The 21945-nt window shown below is 41.2% G+C and overlaps 1 protein-coding gene across 2 annotated transcripts in view; it reads right to left on the reverse strand.

Annotated features, from left to right (window-relative positions):
• Positions 1–21945, reverse strand: part of DAPP1 (dual adaptor of phosphotyrosine and 3-phosphoinositides 1) — a 79345-nt gene that overhangs the window by 17198 nt on the left and 40202 nt on the right. For both annotated transcript variants that reach the window (XM_063458600.1, XM_063458601.1), the window contains exon 3: positions 2918–3051. In XM_063458600.1, the coding sequence (XP_063314670.1) occupies positions 2918–3051 (134 nt within the window). The remainder of the gene's footprint in view (positions 1–2917; positions 3052–21945) is intronic.

The raw sequence follows: 21945 nt of genomic DNA on the forward strand, positions 1-21945 counted from the left end.
TTCACAATTTAGGCAAATATAGCTGAACTGGATAGTTAGATGAATATGAAGATGTTTGCATTTCAGCTATTTTGGTCTACAATTTAAATCCCCTTTTGAATTCTCTACTCTTCGCTATATAGTGATTAACTCTGTCATATACTTTAATTCTGATCCCATTTTTATTTTATTTTAATAAATATTTTCTTTCTAGAAAACACTGAGTTCTGTCCTGCTTTAGAGAGGAACTGTCACTTCTATAAATTTGGCACAATCTAATAGCTAGGTAAGTAAAGGTCAGCTATTGGTTATGCTACTAAATAAATAAAAAATACTATATAGATTACAGTATTTTATTAAAATTTTCATGGTTTTCCGGACAAATTCAGGCATACAGCATTTCTCTCATAGATGGCGAGGCATCATTGGGTGGCAAAGTCACCACAACGTGGAAGTACAGTTGATATAAGTTATTTTACTTACCTCTACTATGTTATCCTGCACAGTACACACTGCTAAAGTATTTACTAGTGTGACGCAGTAAATTGATTGCTATGGATAACAATTTTATACAGTTTATTTAAAAAATAAATAAATCAAATTTTTATGAAATATGTATTTTTTCCCCCTGTTTTTCTATATTTACATATGTATAATAAAAAATATATATTAATTCAATATATCATGAAGACATATACGCAAGTTTGTTTGTTTTCATGTATATGTGATTTATAATATCATTAGACTATGGGATACCTTTTTTAAAGGTGAATCTATTACACACATTATCATTTGTGTGTCATGTGCTTAGTATTTTAAAGAAACCTTGTCAAGTCTGCCAAGCCTTCGCTACGGAGCAAATATGGCACAAATTAACCTAACAGGACTTGCCATTATTATGACATGACCTATATATCTCAGGCTGCAGAGGAAGTGCTAATTAATGTGGAGGGTCAGACAGCTGATTTGTATAAATTAATGTGTACTATGAATGCTCCTTGCGTACATTATGTGAATACACTATGTGAATATTATTCCTGTATTTCTGGTTTTGTTCCGTAAGGAATCTCCTGCTTTTTGTTTTAATCTCTCTAATCTTTATGCAGTGCATTATTTGATTCGTATGAATGAGTCACCTTTGTTTGAATTACTCATTCTTTCCCATTAGTGTCATCTATGCTCTGTTTGCTGTAGTGTATTGTGACATGAAATGCAGCTTTTAAATTAAAGTCTTTTTTTAAGTAGAGCAAGTTCATTCATTTGTTCAACTGATGTGAAGTTCCAGTAAGGCAATGTTCAGATAGAAATTATGGACAATCCAAGAATTAATGGGTATTTCCAGAGAGATAGCTCATTGACTAAGAGAGTCAGTCGAAATAAATCGTAGATACAGATTTAAAGGAACACTCTAAGCACCATAACCACTAGAGTACTTTGAAGTGGTTATGGTACCACAAGTTACCTGTTTTTTCCCCCCAATGTTAATAGTTAAACCATTTTAGAGTGGCACAATAACCACTGCCACATTCTGAAATGGCTATGAAGTGGTTTTAGGTAAAATGGATTTGGAAAAATGATTCAGACAAAGCAAAAGGGTGAGAAAAAGGGATAATCAAGATAAATATTATGAATATATATTACAGAAGACCAATAGGAACATTTTCCCACCATTTGGTTCACAGATCAAGTGAGCAACCAAGAGAATGAAAAACAGGAGAAGCTGTAAAAAATAAATATATATTTATTGCATATATGATATATCAATATAGATTAATTTATATTTTTACTACTCCTCCTTTTCCCATCTACTGCTCACTTCCCGCTTGTATAACTGTTAAAAAAAAAATTAAATTATCTAGTGACTGTCCCTTAGCCAACGTATTTTTCCCCATAAATACTTTTCTTTTTTGGCAACATTGGTGATATTTAGAATCACAAATCAAAACTACATGCTCACCCTTTGAGCATTTTGTAGTTTGTGACTTGGCTACATTCAGCTCAGTGTTTGGTAATTCGAATGATCTCTTGATTGGTCCGAATTCCAATGAATTGCATTTCAAAGCAAAATGAATCTCCAAGCCTAATGAACACTAACTACAATATAACATATAAAAAAAAATGTAATAATACAACAAACACTTATGAACAATACCTGAAATGATAGTAAAAATGTCGGTATGGAACACAACAGGTTAATGTCACCTATTATCATCAATACTTTACTGTCTGTAACCTTCAACCTGTGATGTAACCAAAAAGCCTGGGAAGGCGCTATTTTTTTACTTAACAATATCAGTTTATCAAGTGCAACAATAAAAGCCTAATTACGAAATCGTGATTTAGGCCAGGTCGTAAGTTAACAATGTTTTCTGACTGAATGACTATTTTTTTTTAATTGATGGCATTAATGGCAGTAAAATAGTCCATGAATTTTGAATTGTCATCACTTTGAAACGTGTTGTGTGATTCCAGAGTAAAGTCAGAAAATATAATTATATTCCAATTATAATTTACTCTAAAGTGTTTTTAAAAAAGCACCAATGGAGTAAACACTATAACGGTTATTTACTAAAGTGAGGAGTGCTTGGAATTCAAGGTAAATTTCAAAATGTAATGTGTGTGGTTTGTGCATGTCTGTGTGTCTACCACATTTGTCACAGTAAAGCACAATCCTGACATCTGCTGCGCATTTAGGGTTGCCCAAGGATATAATGCCAAGAATGTAATGCAATTATAGATTACCTTTTATAAATCTGCTTTAGGGGCATGCACAAAGTACAAATTGAATATGGTCTCAGTACTTAGTTAACAAGAACCTTATCCTTTAAATCTTTAAATGACTCCACTGTCCTAAGTTGCGATACAAATCAGTATTTTCTATAGCTGTGGTTGATGTAAAGAAATGTATAAAAGATAAACACCAAAATACAAAGCATACCTGATTCACTTCCTATCAAAGGCTGATTGGCAAAATGCTGCTTAAAGTCTTTTATTGTCGCAAACTCGTTAAAACCGAATTTGAAGGATGACCCAGACTGATGGACATGGAAATGCTTGACAGACTCCTTGGCCCTAGAAGAAGAAAAACATGTCTGATTGATCCTTTTTGGATACAGAAATTATCAATCACCACTGAATAAATCTAATTTAAATATTAAAGATTACAATCCATTTCAGCCAGAACATACAATGCAAATGAGGATAAAAATGGAAATACCATTTCTCTTTCCCCTCTTCTACTTACTATGTTCAATGACAGTAAAGGGCTACATTGATAACTATGAATCATAGAGAGCCAAGATGGAGACACTACATGGATTGTCACATATGCTAAGGCTTGGCCTGCAGTTGTGGGAGGGGCATTTTACCCTATTTAAACCCCCTACTCACCTCCTCCGTCCCGTACGTGCTCTTAGCGATTCGCAGATCGCTATTTTCGGTCGCCATCTCCTCCGCGCCTGGTCCCTCGTGGTTCTCCTTGCCTGGCCTGCTGTTCCCCCGCGGTTTCGATCGTCCGCGGTCTTTTCGGGCTCTGCTCCGGTCGGCTGTCTGTCCTGTCATGTCTTCTGAGTCCGTGAGCAGGGCCGGCGCTACCATTAAGGCAGACTAGGCAGCCGCCTAGGGCGCCCCTTGGGAAGGGGCGCCGCCAGGAGCGCCGGCCCCCCTAATGCTGCAGCCGCCCGAGCGCTCTGCAGAGAGCCTCAGGCGGCTGCAGCTTCGCCCGGGCTGGTGCGTCCATGAGGGCGCACCGCCCCGGGCGCAGCCAGAGGAGAGGGGCTGACAGGAGGCAAGCGCTCAGCGCTCCCTCCTGTCACTCCCTCACTGTAGCGTGGCCGAGCCCTGTATGATCCGCCGGTACAGGGAGCATTTGTCTCCTGTACCCGGCCGGACTAACAGGAAGTGAACACTGAGTGTTCACTTCCTTTTAGTCCGGCCGGGTACAGGAAACAAAAGCTCCCTGTACCCGCGGACAGTACAGAGCTCGGCCACGCTACAACATAGGTAGGGGAGGGTGGGGGGAATAAGGGGGGGCTGAAATAAATGGAGAGGGAGGGAGGGAGGGGGGAGAAATAAATGGAGAGGGAGGGAGGGGGGGAGAAATAAATGGAGGGGGAGGGGGGGGAGAAATAAATGGAGAGGGAGGGGGGAGAAATAAATGGAGGGGGAGAAATAAATGGAGGGGGGGAAATAAATGGAGAGGGAGGGAGGGAGGGGAGGGCAGGAGAAATAAATGGAGAGGGAGGGAGGGAGGGGAGGGCAGGAGAAATAAATGGAGGGAGAGGGAGGGAGGGGAGGGCAGGAGAAATAAATGGAGAGGGAGGGAGGGAGGGAGGGGAGGGCAGGAGAAATAAATGGAGGGAGAGGGAGGGAGGGGGGGGAAATAAATGGAGAGGGAGGGGGGGAGGAGAAATAAATGGAGAGAGAGCGGGGAGGAGAAATAAATGGAGAGGGGGGGTAGAAATAAATGGAGAGGGAGGGGGGGGAGAAATAAATGGACAGGGAGGGGGGAGAAATAAATGGACAGGGGGAATAAATGGACAGGGAGGGGGGAGAAATAAATGGACAGGGAGAATAAATGGACAGGGAGGGGGGGAATAAATGGTCAGGGGGGGATAAATGGACAGGGAGGGGGGGAATAAATGGACAGGGAGGGGGGGAATAAGTGGACAGGGGGGGGATAAATGGACAGGGAGGGTGGGGGAATAAATGGACAGGCAGGGTGGGGGGAATAAATTGAAAGGGGGGGAAATAAATTGACAAGGTGGGGGGGAAGTAATTGACAGGGAGTGGAATTGACGGGGTTAGGAGGGGGAATCAGAGTGGGGAGGGGAGAAGAGAGTGACAAGGGAGGGGGGAGAAGAGAGGGACACGCAGGGGAGAAGAGAGTGACAAGGGAGGGGGGAGAAGAGAGGGACAAGAGGGGGGAGAAGAGAGGGACAAGGGGGGAGAAGAGAGGGACAAAGGGGGGACAGAAGAGAAGGACAAGGGGGGGACAGAAGAGAGGGACAAGGGGGGAGAGAAGAGAGTGACGAGGGGGGGGGAGAGAAGAGAGTGACAAGGGAGGGAGAGGGGGAGAAGAGAGTGACAAGGGAGGAGGGAGAGATTGACATCCATCACACACACACAATGCACCCCTTGCACACAGAAAAACACACAATGCATTACACACACAGACACACACACACACAAGCAATTCAACCCTTACATACAATGCATCCCTTACACACACAGAAACACAAAATGCATTCCTTACACACACTCAATGCACCCCTTACAGGCGCACACACTGCATCCCGTACATACACAGATTCACACACATATCAGGACATCCCCTACTCCTGTGAACAAACTATTTGGTGGAACATGAAGGTGGACCCTGGGGCCCAGACCTTGAGCTGTGTAAAGGGCCTTTAAAAAATGGAGCTGCTTTCCGTTCTCCCAGAACACAAACAGCCTCCAGAGATCCGGTTCTACACCAGACGAGTGGAGCCAGACTGCAGCTAGAGCCCATCACCATCCTCATCTGATTGTAAGTAGGCAATCTAGTATATTATTCGTGGCACTAATCTCTAATTTACCTCACATTAAAGGGACACTTTAGTCCCCAGAACCACTGCAGCTTAATGTAGTGGTTCTGGTGTCTATAGCCTGTCCCTGCAGGCCTTTTAATGTAAACACGGCAGCACTGCAGCACTTGCGTTAGTTAACATGGGGCATTGTGAGGGGTGGGGGGGCGGCAAACTTGACTTTTGCCTAGGGCGGCAAAAATCCTTGCACCGGCCCTGTCCGTGAGTTTTTACTTACCGCTGTTCGGGAGTTTTTCTTTCCCTTGTTTCCTGTTGCTCGTTGTTGCCGGGGGTTCGTGGCTTTCTGGCATTCGCCTGTCATCCCGCGAACGGCCCGCTGTTTCGCCAGTTGTCTCTTGATTTCTGCACGAAAGCCCTGTGGCCTGATGGGGCTTTCATACAGTTTTTGTCTGCACATGGTTTTGCTGAGGACTGTGTCCTTACACTAATGCCTTTGTGAAACCCATCTTCTCATATTTCTATAAAAACTGTCAAGCACGCTTTTATCACGTATCAAGTCTAATTTCCAGTCCTTTTTTGTGTTTTTTTTATTACTTTTACTTTGTTCTCCTATTATCTTCTGGCTTACTGTTATGCATGTGGCTTTAATTTTTTTATTTTTTTTAAGCGTGCTTCAGTTGTTTTTCATTTCTCTGTGTAAATGTTTGCTGAAGGATATTAGCTGCTAATGGAAACGCGATATTTGCAAGTTCTGTGACTGTTATAGGAATGAATAAAGGCACAGTTTCCTTGGGACCTAAAACACGCAGCGCTCATTTTATACTGCAATTGCCACTAATGACACGTCTGTTTAAACTTTTAGAATTTTCTGTACCTTCTCTGGCACGGAGTCTCTACATCTAGGGGTGTTGGAGACTTAACAGATCAAAGTCAATCACGTTTAAACAATAAATAAATATAATAATGTTATTAATAAAAAAATGAACATGCATCTAAGTATTTAGCTATTAGTGCTCGGATTTGGCAATCCATCCAGTATTGTGGGTTTTTTAAATTGCACATTGTAGTGATATCTCTGTAGACCCATGCAGACGGTTTGCTGGGAATGTATACAGCCGGTTGCTGGTAGAATGCAGTTTGCATTATTTTTTCACGTTCGTAAGCTATTTTTATGTTTGGATGGACGCATTACTCAAACTGTTTTTCATATGGTGCCGTACCATGGTTTTCGGTCCCGTTGCAGAGCCCGACCTGCGTTCTTCTTTTATGTTTTCGTTTCCCTACTTGGCTGGACCGCGTTTGCCCGCCATGCTCCTAGTGCTACATTATTTTCCTGCACGACCCCCCCCCCCCCACGTCCTTTCTCTCTCACTCGCTACCCACCCCTCTTAGTTAGCTGTGGCTGGCTGTCAGGGTCCTATGTGTCCAATAGTTGTAATTCCCTTATGGCTTCTTCGCCTTAGGTTAGTGGTCCGCGAGGCGGACACCCATCCCCATCCCCAACACCCATCCTCATACTCGGAGGTACTACGCCCCTCGGGCCAAATCATAGTTAGTCGCCTCGCATTGTGGCATAGAGAGAGCCTCACATGTCACTCCCATTCTATCTTATGTTTAACTGTCACCGAGAGGCTGACACCCCGCCACAACGATCACATTATTGGCCACATAATCCCCTTGCGCCAACGCATAGATAGAGCCTCTCATGCCGCTTGGCATCTAGCAGGGCCTCACCTTTCACCTATCCTAGTTTTAATTGTTTCACCTTTTTGGCATTAGCTAGTATGCCAGCACACACACTCACTCACACACTCTCTTATGCGCTGTTTATTTGTCTTTTTTCTGGCGTGTCTCCGCCGCCAGGCACTGGCGTAGTACTTTTTACGCCTCAGCTCTCTGGCTAGGTCTGGTACTCATCACATTGTTGGGGGTTCGGCTACCCCCTACCTTTCTCTTCGTGTCCTGGTCGCTTCCTCACTTTGCTGCGGTTCTCGCAAGTCGACTTATTCCCTTCCTGGGCTGCCTTTCCGACAGCTGAACTCTGTGTGTCTCTCTGCCTCCACGGGTAATGCTCTAGCGGGAGGGGGCCCCGAGTTCGCTCTTACTTCTCAGTTGTTCGCCCCCTGTTTTGTTTTCGCTACCGTTGTCTATGGGGCGGTTTTGGATAGACTTCCTGCACCTTTTTCATATGATCTCTCCTGTGGCTCCTCTGCGCATTCCACATGGCTCTGCCTACGGCCTCTCCCGTGGCCGCTGCCGTTCCCTGCGTTTCGGGGTCTGCTCACTGGCTACCGGCGTTGTTAGCTCGTGGTCATCATCTTTCACGTCCGGCTCTTTTCTACTAACACTCGCGGTACTTGTGTTAGGGCCTTCTTCTCCTTTGAGGCTCCTTTTCGCGTATAGGGTTACTGTCTCTTTTTGCTATTTGCAATTGTGTTATTTTTTTTTTTTTTGCCACCTCTAACTTGCATCAACTCTACCTATCCAGTTTACAACTTCACATGTCGTACAGCTTTACCATTCATACGCAGCTTCATGTCCACATACCATTTTGTTTATTCTGAGTCTATTACTCATTTAAGTCGCTTGCAGTTGTATGTAGCCATCCTTTTTCTGATAATATATTTTTATATACCTAATTTTTTAATTTCTCATACCAGATTATTACCATACTCGAGGCGTTTCAGGTTCCCGGACAAATTTTAAATCTTACAGTTTTCCTATCAACATCCAATTATTTCAATCACTATCAGACCTATTAGATGCCTGTACTTATGAACCGGGCACCAACCTAGTAGTTAAGCTGTTATACCTGCTTTCACGGTTTTCTTAGGTCCCACATATTTACCACAACCACCACATCCATCTAGCAGCATTGTCTCAGGAAGTCTCACCTATTCATGGAGATTATCATTTACTTTCTCTACCCCACACTTAGTCTACCCAAGATGGCCAACACGTTAATATACCTTACTTCCCCCCTCGCACAATTAAGAGTGCTGGTTAAAGTTCCGGGCACCTATTTATTCTCTCTTTCTAATCAAGCCTCACAATCACAGATATCACTATTTGAGCCAGTCCTCACAACATCGAGATACAGGCTTTTCTTTAGTTCATCGTTTTTTAAGGCTTGGTTTCAATCCGTCCAATTATTCTGGTCACCCCTCTAGAATAGGGTGGCATTCAGTTTTAAACTAGTTACATATTGGTCCATATACTCAATTTCTAGGTCATGGAAGCTCTCAGCTATTTCCACATACGTACCTCTTCCCTACAAGAGTTTCGACAGGCATTTACCATATGGATATGCAATGAAGTTCTTTCTTATCAGTTGTTGATTGTTCTACGTTCTGGCATGTATCTATTTTTTGCCCTCTTTTATTACAGGCCTGCCGCGACGTCGTTTCCGGCACACCTCAACCGACTTATCTCTCCCTAGACTATGCTACCCTTCATACACTTCCTAATCGGCTTTATTTGCCCCTCACACAAATGCTAAGGCTTGGCCTGCAGTTGTGGGAGGGGCATGTTACCCTATTTAAACCCCCTACTCACCTCCTCCGTCCCGTACGTGCTCTTAGCGATTAGCAGATCCCCACCCTCCACTCCCTCTATCTATACTTTTCTTTACACCTCATGGGTGGGCCCTCTTTTATTACAGGCCTGCCGCGACGTCGGTTCCGGCACACCTCAACCGACTTATCTCTCCCTAGACTATGCTACTCTTCATACACTTCCTAAACGGCCTTATTTGCCCCTCACACAATTAATGTTATTTGAAACACATCGCAACAACACATATTTTTTAAAGGAACATTTCAAGCACCATAACCATTACTACATACTCATGTTAGTAGTCAAACTGTTTAAGAACTGTTTGACTACTAACCTGGGGTCTGCTGGGTCGCAGTGTAGTGTTTATAGTACTTGTAGTTTTCCTTTAAATATAGAAGTATAAAAGTGATATTACAAATTTAAAAATCCCAGAAAGTGACAGTTCCCTTTTAAATTCCCAGGGTTATTGACACTAAATAGAGAGCTTGGAAAAATGGAAAAATTCTCTAAGTCAAACATTGTTCTGTGTTTTATTAGTGTAGCACTTTTAATACTAAAATTCTCATAACGGTAAATGTAACTTTACCATATACCAGGAATGGCAGAATATCAAATCGATTTAATTGGCTTGCACTGGAAGTATTGGAAGTGTGATTAATAAGTTCCCCAAAATTTCAGAAAAAATAGCTCAGCTAATGTGTATCTCACACTCAGCTGCCTTGACAGTGACAGCTTTGGGCAAGCCAAAACTGATGACATACATATCTGCACTTTTTCCAGAATAAAACAATATGCATGAAATTAATCTTCAGCGAAGCTGCTATGCCATTGCACATCTTTTTTTTCTTAAGGTCCATCAACAAGTCTGAGAATAAACATGTAACCATGCCCCTTTATTGTAGATACATTTGTTACAAACCTTAGGGTTATTTAATAAAGTGACAATACACAGTGAATTCAAGGTGATGTGAGTATTACTTTGTATACAGGATACTGTGAGTGTTACTTTGTATACAGGATACTGTGAGTGTTACTTTGTATACAGGATACTGTGAGTGTTACTTTGTATACAGAATACTGTGATTATTACTCTGTATAAAGGACACTGAGTATTACTTTGTATGCAGGATACTGTGAGTATTACTTTGTATACAGGATACTGTGAGTGTTACTTTGTATACATGATACTGCGATTATTACTCTGTATACAGGATACTGTGAGTGTTACTTTGTATACAGGATACTGTGAGTGTTACTTTGTATACAGGATACTGTGAGTGTTACTTTGTATACAGGATGCTGTGAGTGTTACTTTGTATACATGATACTGTGATTATTACTCTGTATACAGGATACTGTGAGTGTTACTTTGTATACAGGATACTGTGAGTGTTACTTTGTATACAGGATACTGCGAGGGTTACTTTGTATACAGGATACTGTGAGTGTTACTTTGTATACAGGATACTGCGAGGGTTACTTTGTATACAGGATACTGCGAGGGTTACTTTGTATACAGGATACTGCGAGGGTTACTTTGTATACAGGATACTGCGAGGGTTACTTTGTATACAGGATACTGCGAGTGTTACTTTGTATACAGGATACTGTGAGGGTTACTTTGTATACAGGATACTGTGAGGGTTACTTTGAATACAGGATACCATTAATGTGTTACTTTGTATACAGGATACTGTGCGTTTTACTCTGTATACAGGATACAGTGAGTGTTACTTTGTATACAGGATACTGTGAGTATTACTTTGTATACGGATACTGTGAGTGTTACTTTGTACACGGATACTGTGAGTGTTACTTTGTACACGGATACTGTGAGTGTTACTCTGTATACAGGATACTGTGAGTGTTACTTTGTATACAGGATACTGTGAGTATTACTTTGTATACGGATACTGTGAGTGTTACTTTGTACACGGATACTGTGAGTGTTACTCTGTATACAGGATACTGTGAGTGTTACTTTGTATACAGGATACTGTGAGTGTTACTTTGTATACAGGATACTGTGAGTGTTACTTTGTATACAGGATACTGTGAGTGTTACTTTGTATACGGATACTGTGAGTGTTACTTTGTATACGGATACTGTGGGTGTTACTTTGTATACGGATACTGTGGGTGTTACTTTGTATACTGGATACTGTGAGTGTTACTTTGTATACAGGATACTGTGAGTGTTACTTTGTATACGGATACTGTGAGTGTTACTTGTATACAGGATACTGTGAGTGTTACTTTGTATACAGGATACTGTGAGTGTTACTTTGTATACGGATACTGTGAGTGTTACTTTGTATACGGATACTGTGGGTGTTACTTTGTATACGGATACTGTGGGTGTTACTTTGTATACTGGATACTGTGAGTGTTACTTTGTATACAGGATACTGTGAGTGTTACTTTGTATACGGATACTGTGAGTGTTACTTGTATACAGGATACTGTGAGTGTTACTTTGTATACAGGATACTGTGAGTGTTACTTTGTATACAGGATACTGTGAGTGTTACTTTGTATACAGGATACTGTGAGTGTTACTTTGTATACAGGATACTGTGAGTATTACTTTGTATACAGGATACTGTGAGTATTACTTTGTATACGGATACTGTGAGTGTTACTTTGTATACAGGATACTGTGAGTGTTACTTTTTATACAGAATACTGTGATTATTACTCTGTATACAGGACACTGAGTATTACTTTGTATACAGGATACTGTGAGTATTACTTTGTATACAGGATACTGTGAGTATTACTTTGTATACAGGATACTGTGAGTGTTACTTTGTATACAGGATACTGTGAGTGTTACTTTGTATACAGCATACTGTGAGTGTTACTTTGTATACTGGATACTGTGAGTGTTACTTTGTATACAGGATACTGTGAGTGTTACTTTGTATACAGGATACTGTGAGTGTTACTTTGTATACCGGATACTGTGAGTGTTACTTTGTACACGGATACTGTGAGTGTTACTTTGTACACGGATACTGTGAGTGTTACTCTGTATACAGGATACTGTGAATGTTACTCTGTATACAGGATACTGTGAATGTTACTCTGTATACAGGATACTGTGAATGTTACTTTGTATACAGATACTGTATTGATGAGGTGAATTATTATTGACTTATGATATCCATAATTCACAATTTCACTTGACATAATATAGATACATATTTAACTTGTTTGCTTTAGTATAATTCCTATGGCTGGACTATAGTGCTACTTTAAGGCAAGTCCAGCCTTAGTTATTTATTAGTTTATTATTAGTTCATTCCATCAAATTGAGAGGTGTCACACACATATCTAATGCTAATTCTGGGAACACACAGGTTACCTCAAACCAAATGCAAGGTTTAAAAAAATTACTGAGATATATTCAGTAGATGCTGAATTTAAAGGAACTGAAAACCGAATTGCAAAATTCAAGGTACAGTCAAGCTGTGACTATAGTGGAGTTAGGGAATTTAAAAATTCATCAGTTTTTGTGTCATCTTTGCTATTCCGTTTTTAATTTACTACCATTTGATATTTATTAAAAATGGTGGGGACTGGGATTCCTGAGAAAGCTGTGAAAAAGAGAATTGGAGGCTTCAAACAGTTAAGGGTTAGTCCAACCAGCACGACCACTTCTGCTTTTAGAAGTTGTCATGGTGTTATTAATCCGTATGTGCAGTTATTTTGTATTTTTTGGTAAAGATGCCTCCTCCTCATTTTCTCCCTCCCCACTCCCTATCTCCTCCCTTCTCTATGAGAAGCCTTTGATCGGACCTCGCCATGGCTGTTGTGACATCCAGAGGGGGTGTTGAATGCAGTGCCAGGAGCTTTGCCCTGCGCTGGATTACAGATGTGTAAAACATTATTTTAATTTTGTTAATTACCCTTTAAAGCCGCTGTGTTCACACTAAATATTTTCTGCTTACGGGTATAAAATAAGGCAGAGAAATCTGTTTAATACTGAATGTCTGTATACTTAGGTGGCAATTTACACTTCTATCTGAGGGTGCATAATAAATTTTACATGAAAATAGGGCATCTGCACTCAAGGCTGAATCCATCAAGTGTTTTGAATTGGTTAACCAATATGCCTGGTCGAGGAGTAGCACATCAAGGATCCTTGAGTCCTGCAGGGACGTGTGGGAATGTCATTCCTTTACTTTTTCCCATTTTTACTGTTCCTGCTGAGGACAAAGTGGACAGTGCAGCACCAGACCAGATAGGGCTCCCTGTAACTTAATGGGTTGGTTGGGAGATCAAACATAGGCCTCAACTGCCCAGCAAATGTTAATGTGGAGCAGGGGATTTAGTCCAATGCAAGCTCCTGGTGACCTGGCTTTTAGATAGCTGTTCCCTTTAGCTGCCACAGGTGGCACTGTGCTGAGCGGAAGTGAGTATATTTAATTTCCTCCTGGGTCACAGAGTACAGATCAGGGGAGAGAAAGAGAAGAGGAGGTTCAGCACAGAGCACGGGGAGGCATCCAGGTAGCTACCAGTAAGTGTGCACTCTATATTTTCCAGTCTGCGTATGTATGTGTCAGTTTGTCTATGATATGTGTGTGTGTGTGTGTGAGTCTTTGTATGGATGGCTCAGCCCCCACAGTCAACATACACCAGACACACACGAACACAACATACAGTCAGCACACACCAGACACACATACATCCAGCACTCTCCATATTACATACTATTACATACAGCAAGCACACACTAGACACATACAACATACAGCCAGAAAACACCAGAAACACACAACATAGAACCAGCATACACTACATGAAGCCAGTACACACCACATTGCATACAGTCAGCAAACACCAGAGAAAAACGACATACAGCAGCACACACCAGAAACACAAATGTGACAGCCTGTGTTTGTATGGTCAGTGTTTGTATGGGTCTACCTGCTCATATAGGTCAGTATGTGTGTATAGATGAGTCAGTCTGTGTCTGTGTGTGTGTGTGTGTGTGTGTGTGTGTGTGTATGGGTCAGTGTGTGTGTATCATGCTGATATTGACTGCTGGCTCAATAAGGTGTTACAGAAGAGCATTTACCTGACAATAGGCAACAGACAACCATCAAGCTTTTCATTGCTTACAGGATGGCCTGAAACACTTCCGCACATTTGGGATAATAGTTGGGTGCCCCCAGAAGTAGGAATTAGACATAGATCTAGAGTACCTAGACCATAATCAGGCTTATGAAACCAAAAGCAAACAAAAATGCCGGACTGTTTACTGGTTAGTAAAATCTCCAAAAGGCAAAGATCCTGCAACCCCTATATACATACATACACTCTACAGCTCCTTGATACACACACAATGCAACACAAATACAAATACACACTCTACAGGCTCTGTACACATGCACACTACAGTCCCTGAGTATACACACAATCTCTACTGCCCTTATACATGTGCACGCGCACACACACTACAGTCCCTACCTACCCATAGCACACCACAAACAGACCCATTTACATATACATTTCATTACAAACAGCCCCTTCTACATACACACCAGCCTGCCCAATTTTGTTCTTTGGTATTCTACTGATGGGGACACTAGAGACAAAACACCAGCAAGCATGTCATTAAATTTGTTTGTGTTGTGCACAACTGTCAGGATCGGGACAGGGATCCAACACGCAGAGTACAAAGAGTGGAAAGGTACGTATACCGGGCCTTAGAATGGCCGGACTAACGTACCGAGAGTAATAGAGAATAGTCAGAGACAAGCCGAGGTCGAGGGAACGGGAAGACAGATAAGCGAGAGACAAGCCGGGTCAAGGGAGAACAGAGAAGCAGGGAAGTACAACAAGCCGAGTCAAAACCAAATAGAGCAAACTAGAATACCAGAGCACTGAGTGACTAGACAAGCTAGAACCACGACAGGGCAATGAGCTGAAGAGAGAAGTAAGCTTAAATACCCTGGCTCCGGATGGTAAGCACGCCTCTGACAAGTGCCGATTGGATATCGGACACTTGAGTGACAGGTCGCTCGTGATAGCGTCATGACGTCACGTATTGAGCGTCCTGCTAGAAAAGGACGTGGATTCCTCGCGGCCGGTGTTTAAGTGGCTGGATGAACCGCGAGGAACGGAGGAAACAGCTCGCCTGGACGGATAAACCATCAAGTCTCTACCTCCCTTAGAGGTAGAGGCCTCAGGTACCCTGACAACAACAAACACAGGGCATTTCACCCATTTTGGGGCAGTGAAAATGTTGGGTGGGTTCCCACATTCCCCCCCCACCCCCCCACCCCCGCACCCCAGGACTTGACACCTGTAGGGGTGGGGGTGTTAAAATGTAAAATAGAAAAATGCTTGATAGTATGTAAAAACAACCAATAGGTTCTTTTGACAGACATACCATCTATAAATGTGCATGTGTCTGTGTGAATGTTTTTGTTTGTTCTGTCTTTGCAAATAAAAGGACTCTGGCTTAGACACACATCTGTGTTGTATTAGCTCTGAAAAATGCAAATCTGTTAACAGGTTGTATTTGCTCTGCCTCATGTACAATAATAATGGCAATTGTTTGAACCACAGTCTCAGCATATGCACCACCCTGTTGTTAAAGACACTCTGACATGTATAGCATGACAGCACCCTGGTAATTTTTTTTAATCTTTAAATTATTTCATTTAAACTTGGTGTTCATGGGAGGGATAGTAAATGTACAGAAGCCGATATAGTAAATGTGAATGACAGTCCTATTTAAGTCATTTTTGCATTTTTTAAACCTCTCAGGGTCATCAACTAAAGTGCAGAGTAGTCGAACTTTTCTAAAAGCACAGCTGACTTAGATATTTCAGTAATTTGACATTAAACTTCAAATTAATTTAGAATTCACCTCTAATTCTCACTTTAGTAAATACCACTGTCAGTAAAATATGAATATGAAATTAGAGGTTGTTTAGACCTGTGCCAAAAATGCCAATAATGCAAAAAATAAAAAATTGGTTAAAAATAAAAGTACAATTTTCCCTTTTGTGTTAGAATATAATTGTCATTGTTTATAAAATGGATTCTTATTACTGCTGTTTCAGGTTTTAAAGTTTAATCTTAGCTTGCTTTAAGCGGGCCTCTTTTCTTTATGTCTTCTTTATACACTGTCATCAAGAGGACAGTGTCTTCCTGTTGATTCCTTATTAAAAAAAATCTAACTACCACTTCAGAAATAATTGAATTTGAATTTTTTTTTACACTTTATTCATAATGTAGACTTTTATTGGCGGAATACAGAAAACATGACAGAAGAATCGAAAAATAAAAAATGTTTCTATTTCTCCTCCTCTTTTGCAATATTTGCTCTAAGTGTGTCTTGACCAAGTTAGATTGTTACAGAATTTGCTAAAAACAAAGGTATATCAAATATAACCTTGTATGAGTTTAAGAAAGCCTTTCACTGATTCTGTAAAAAATGAAAATAAAATAAAAGCATCAAATAAAAAAGAAATGAGTGAAATGAGAAGTTTGACAATCTCTCAATCATTGTGTGACATGGTGTTAAAGGACCACTATAGTGCCAGGAAAACATACTCGTTTTCCTGGTACTGTAGTGCCCTGAGGGTGCCCCCACCCTCAGGGTCCCCCTCCCGCCGGGCTGGATGGAGAGGAAGGGGTTAAACGTACCTCTTTCTCCAACGCCGGGTGGGGACTCTCCTCCTCCTCTCCGTCTCCTCTCCTCCTCTTCGGCTGAATGCGCATACGCGGCAGGAGCCGCGTGCGCATTCAGCCAGTCCATAGGAAAGCATTCACAATGCTTTCCTATGGACGCTGGCGTCTTGTCACTGTGATTTTCACAGTGAGAAGCGCGGAAGCGCTCTAGCGGCTGTCAATGAGACAGCCACTAGAGGCTGGATTAACCCATTTATAAACATAGCAGTTTCTCTGAAACTGCTATGTTTATAGAAAAAAGGGTTAAACCTAGCTGGACCAGGCACTCAGACCACTTTATTGAGCTCAAGTGGTCTGGGTGCCTATAGTGGTCTTTTAATGCTATTTTCATGAATAGCTTTGAATGGTTTAGTTTTTTATACGACAATAATAATATCTATTTGTTTCTTTTCATACAGGAAGTCAGAATGTTGACATCTCACGTTAATATCCTCTTGTCTGGGTCTCAACGAGTAAGATATGCACAGGTTAATCAGCTGAGGGGAAGATTTAACATTTCTTAGAATGCTCAGAGTATTTGTTTTGGAATGTGACAATGGGATTTCCACATTAGTTAATATTATCAGAGATTAGGCTTTCTCACGTAGATATTAGCTATCAGTCACAGATTCATCCATACTTCCTTTTTTGCCCCTTTCTCCCAGTAACACAAGTTACAAGTTGCCTAAAATCAACAAAGATATAGAATCAGGTAAACTACAAACTCCAAAGGCCACTACTCCATACTAATTCTTCTTGACCTCTCAGCGGCCTTTGACACTGTTGATCATGCTCTCCTTCTTCAAACTCTTCAATCGCTTGGTCTCTGTGACTCTGTCCTCTTATCTCTCCCAACGCTCATTCAGTGTCTCTTTTTCTAATGATACCTCCTCCCCTCGTCCTGTCTCAGTTGGAGTCCCCCAAGGCTCTGTCCTTGGTCCCCTTCTATTTTCTCTTTATACTGCCTCTCTTGGCAAACTTATTACCTCTTTTGGATTCCGCTACCACCTGTACGCTGATGACACCCAGCTATATCTCTCCTCCCCGGACCTCTCCCCTGCCGTCCTGCAACGTGTCACTGCTTGCCTTTTTTCCATCTCTGACTGGATGTCCTCCCGCTTTCTGAACCTCAATCTCTCTAAAACTGAGCTCCTTGTCTTCCCTCCTCCTAATACTGATCCTCCTCTTTCGCTCTCCCTTCAAGTTTGTGGTACCAACATCAGTCCATCCTTGCAAGCGCGCTGTCTTGGCGTCATACTTGACTCTGGTCTCACCTTTGAGCCTCACATCCAGCATGTTGACAAATCCTGTAGATTCCATCTTAAAAACATAGCCCGCAAACATAGCTTGTCCATGCTCTAGTAATTTCCCGCATGGATTATTGTAACCCTCTCCTGATTGGTCTTCCCAAAAGCCGTACTGCACCCCTACAGTCCGTAATGAACGCTGCTGCTAGACTGATTTTCCTCTCTAGTCGTTTCTCTCACACCTCACCCCTCTGCCAGTCCTTACACTGGCTTCCTGTATGCTATAGGAGTCAATTCAAGATACTAACTCACACCTATAAAGCACTGAACAACTCTAGCCCCTCTTATATCTCCTCACAGATCCATAGGTATGTCCCTTCTCGGTCTCTCCACTCTGCCCGTGACCTCCTCCTGTCCATTGTCCGCACCCGTACGGCCTACTCGCGCTTGCAGGACTTCTCGCGGGCAGCTCCCTTCCTATGGAATAGCCTGCCTACTGCCATCAGGCTCTCCCCTAGTCTTGCATCTTTTAAGAAGTGCCTTAAAACCCATCTCTTTAGGAAAGCTTATGGCCTCCAAGACTAACCCCTACCTCACATACCTGTCTCTTGCCCTCTCCTAAAGGGCAGCCCATTTGATTGAAAATTCCTGTCCTAATGTGTTTTACACCCCACCTCCTATAGAATGTAAGCTTGATTGAGCAGGGTCCTCTTCAACCTATTGTTCCCGTAAGTTTATTTGTAATTGTCCTATTTATAGCTAAATCCCCTCTCATAATATTGTAAGGCGCTATGGAATCTGTTAGCGCTCTATAAATGGCATTAATAATAATACAACTGGGAAGATACTGAGCCTGCAAAACTAAGCAGTCCATGATTGATTTCTGTGGGAGAATTGTCCAAGATAAGAAAACAAAGTGGGATAGAAGTTCAGTACCCAGGGGGCATTTACTAAATACTCCTAAATAATGAATATTACAGGGAATACGACTGTAAGCATTTCCAAACTCGCACTGAGTATATTGATCGCTAATGAGAATTTGCCTTGTGAGCATAGTTTTCTTTCTCCCATACATTTAGGTTTGGTGGTGCTAACAGCTGGTAATTAATAATATCAACTGATTGCTAAACTCAGCTTGATTAAGAGTGCTGAGACTGAGTATACATAGAAAGTAGGCACTGCATATTCACGGATTTTGTGTGGTTTTAATATTTATCACAAAACATGACAAGCTAGAAATGTATTAAGTGAAATCAAAGGATTATACAGAGAGATGGAGAAATGCATTTGGATTTGTATGTATGCAAACAGTAATATAAACAAATAAAACACACACAAAAAAAAAACTAATTTGCATTGAAAATAATTCTAACAATTTATAGACATACTATTTAAACACAAAGTGAAAGCCATTCATGAACTGACTCAAATCCAGTGTGACGCAAGAATGGAAATTCAGGAGGTAATGAGTTCTCGTGTTCACATATGTAAGGAGTTGTTTTTAAAATGAAATCTGATAACATGAAAGCACGTGATCAGGACAAGACAGTATACTAAGTGATTTGAAAAAAGTTCTTAGTTTGTTTTTGCTCATTTGTTCAAATACTGTTTATTAGATATATTTACATTGAAAACATACATATATTTAATTATGCATGTTTTCATTGTAGGCTTTTTTAAAAACAACTTTCAAGAGCAGCATGTCTCTTGCCTGAATCATTTACAAGCCCTCCCCTTCGAACCCCACCCAGACTATGTGTCTGTCCAATCACAGACTTTCCAATGTAGCTCTGGGAAATTCATGCCTCCTAAATTAAGCTACACCACCACGCTTAACAGCCAGGAAGTAACAAGACAGATTGTCTGATAGACAGTCAGGGGGTGTAACAAGGTTAATTTATAAAAGTGCCATTTTCTATTGAAATCTGCACTTTTGTAAAATGAAAATAGGACACACTCTTCACACATAAACCATGTGAGCAAGCTAAAGTGCTTTATGGGTTTGGGGTGTCCCTTTAAATATACCCTTTATACTTTGGGGCTGAGCATATTTCTCCTGAATTTAGCAGACAGAGCCATACATTAGTGCCAAGAAAGGAGGCATTTAATTAAGTGTCACATATTGAAGGAAGCTTGGAAATCTATCTCTGTTACAACAACAGGCAGAGAGAGCCCACTACTAAACTAAACTGTAGATTATATTATATGTGGACATTTTGATTCTTGCTGGGAAGGAACAACATATTCTCTGTACCAGGTCCAATTTTTTGAGTTTCCGTAGTGTTTGACCCCCTGTTAAGTATATATAAGCAAGTATGTATATTTTAAGTAAAAAATAAGAAATACATATATAGATAAACAGATGCACAAAAACAAAGGTATATCAAATATAACCTTGTATGAGTTTAAGAAAGCCTTTTACTGATTCTGAAAAAGGATGATATAGCAGGAACACTTTGTAACATTGTATTTATTTGGAACCCTTAGTATTTAACAAGCAGTTTATCCTTTAAAATATATGGGGCTGCTGGCGGATCCATCCTCTGAAAACCTTAGCTTTGTTTTGCATGTTTATGGTTTTAAAAAAAATCTTTTTGGGAAGGGGTCTGACCTCTGAGCAGAACAGATTTATGTCGATACAGTTCTTGCACTTCTTGTCAAAATGTCTGAATCCTATAGATGGACGGTCATTTTTCAACTTATATTCATCACCACACCAAAGAGGACTTTTCGGTGGTCATGATGATGACAATTCAAACAGATTGTTTGGACATACCTCATGTCTATAAGCATGGTTTACACAGGAGAGACAGCAGATCTTCTGTTGCCATTACAGCCTGGCATTTTGAATCCAGGTTCCCACTTCCCCCCCAGACCGGCAAAGATTATCCTATCCAAGAGGCCAACTCTGTAATCTTTGGAAGATGTCCTGACAGCTGGCGAAGAAGATGTGCAGGCTCGAACACTTGGAGACACGAACACGGACATCTATGCTACATAAGCTGAACAGGATCTTTGCAGAATTTCTATCCCACATAGTGAAGAGGCAGAAGGGTTTACCAACAACTCCCACTACTCACCTGCGGACAAGTTCATGGTAGGCCCAGCTGGGTCGCCGACTATTAAATCAACCTAATGACAGGACTTTAATCTTGTAAACCTCACCCAAGGTCTGTGGACCTCTTGGATTAAATAATGCTCCTTATCGACCTAAAGGGTGAGAAATCTGTTATATGGCACCAGCTTATACCTCTTTGTGCACCTGGATACTTCAGACCCCAGTGCACACTTGCAACAGTCCTGCAAATTGGGTATATGCTAATCCCAGGCCACTTTGGGGCCATTTTACACACAATATTCCTTGCCATAGTGTAGGGGAGACTCCTGTCTTTAATAGATATGATAAGTATTGTAATGTACTCTGTTCCTGCCTAAAACCTGCTGAATCTATCACCAGTGCACATGCTACATTGGCTTTTTTGTATGTTTAGTAGGGACTGTGCTCTTATCATCTTTCTAAGCATTAATCTGCAATTGGTGCAAATGTTATGCTTAATTTTCTTTTATTCAGATACAATCCACAAGCACGGTGTACCCTTCGTCTATATTTTATTATCTAAAAATGTGCAAGCTCGATATATCTATTTATTGATGAGTATCTTATTTTATAAATCCTTGTTGTATCCTTGTACATAATAAAAATAAAAAAATAGATAAATAAATAAAAATACAGAAACATATGGAGCTGATATACTTCTCCGGTGTCTGTTATCAATGAATAACATTCCCTAGGTCTCAGTCTACTATACTTGGTCCTTTCTGGAAAATGAGGTATTTGAGAATGTTCCCCATGCCAGCTAAAGTAATGCAGCCAGTGTGGGTTGCCTAGCAATGTGATCTTTCAATTTCAGGATGGAGTAAGTTCACTACTCCTTGTAGTTTGGGAA

Source organism: Pelobates fuscus, chromosome 6 (genome assembly GCF_036172605.1).
Source record: "Pelobates fuscus isolate aPelFus1 chromosome 6, aPelFus1.pri, whole genome shotgun sequence".
Classification (NCBI taxonomy): Eukaryota; Metazoa; Chordata; class Amphibia; order Anura; family Pelobatidae; genus Pelobates; species Pelobates fuscus.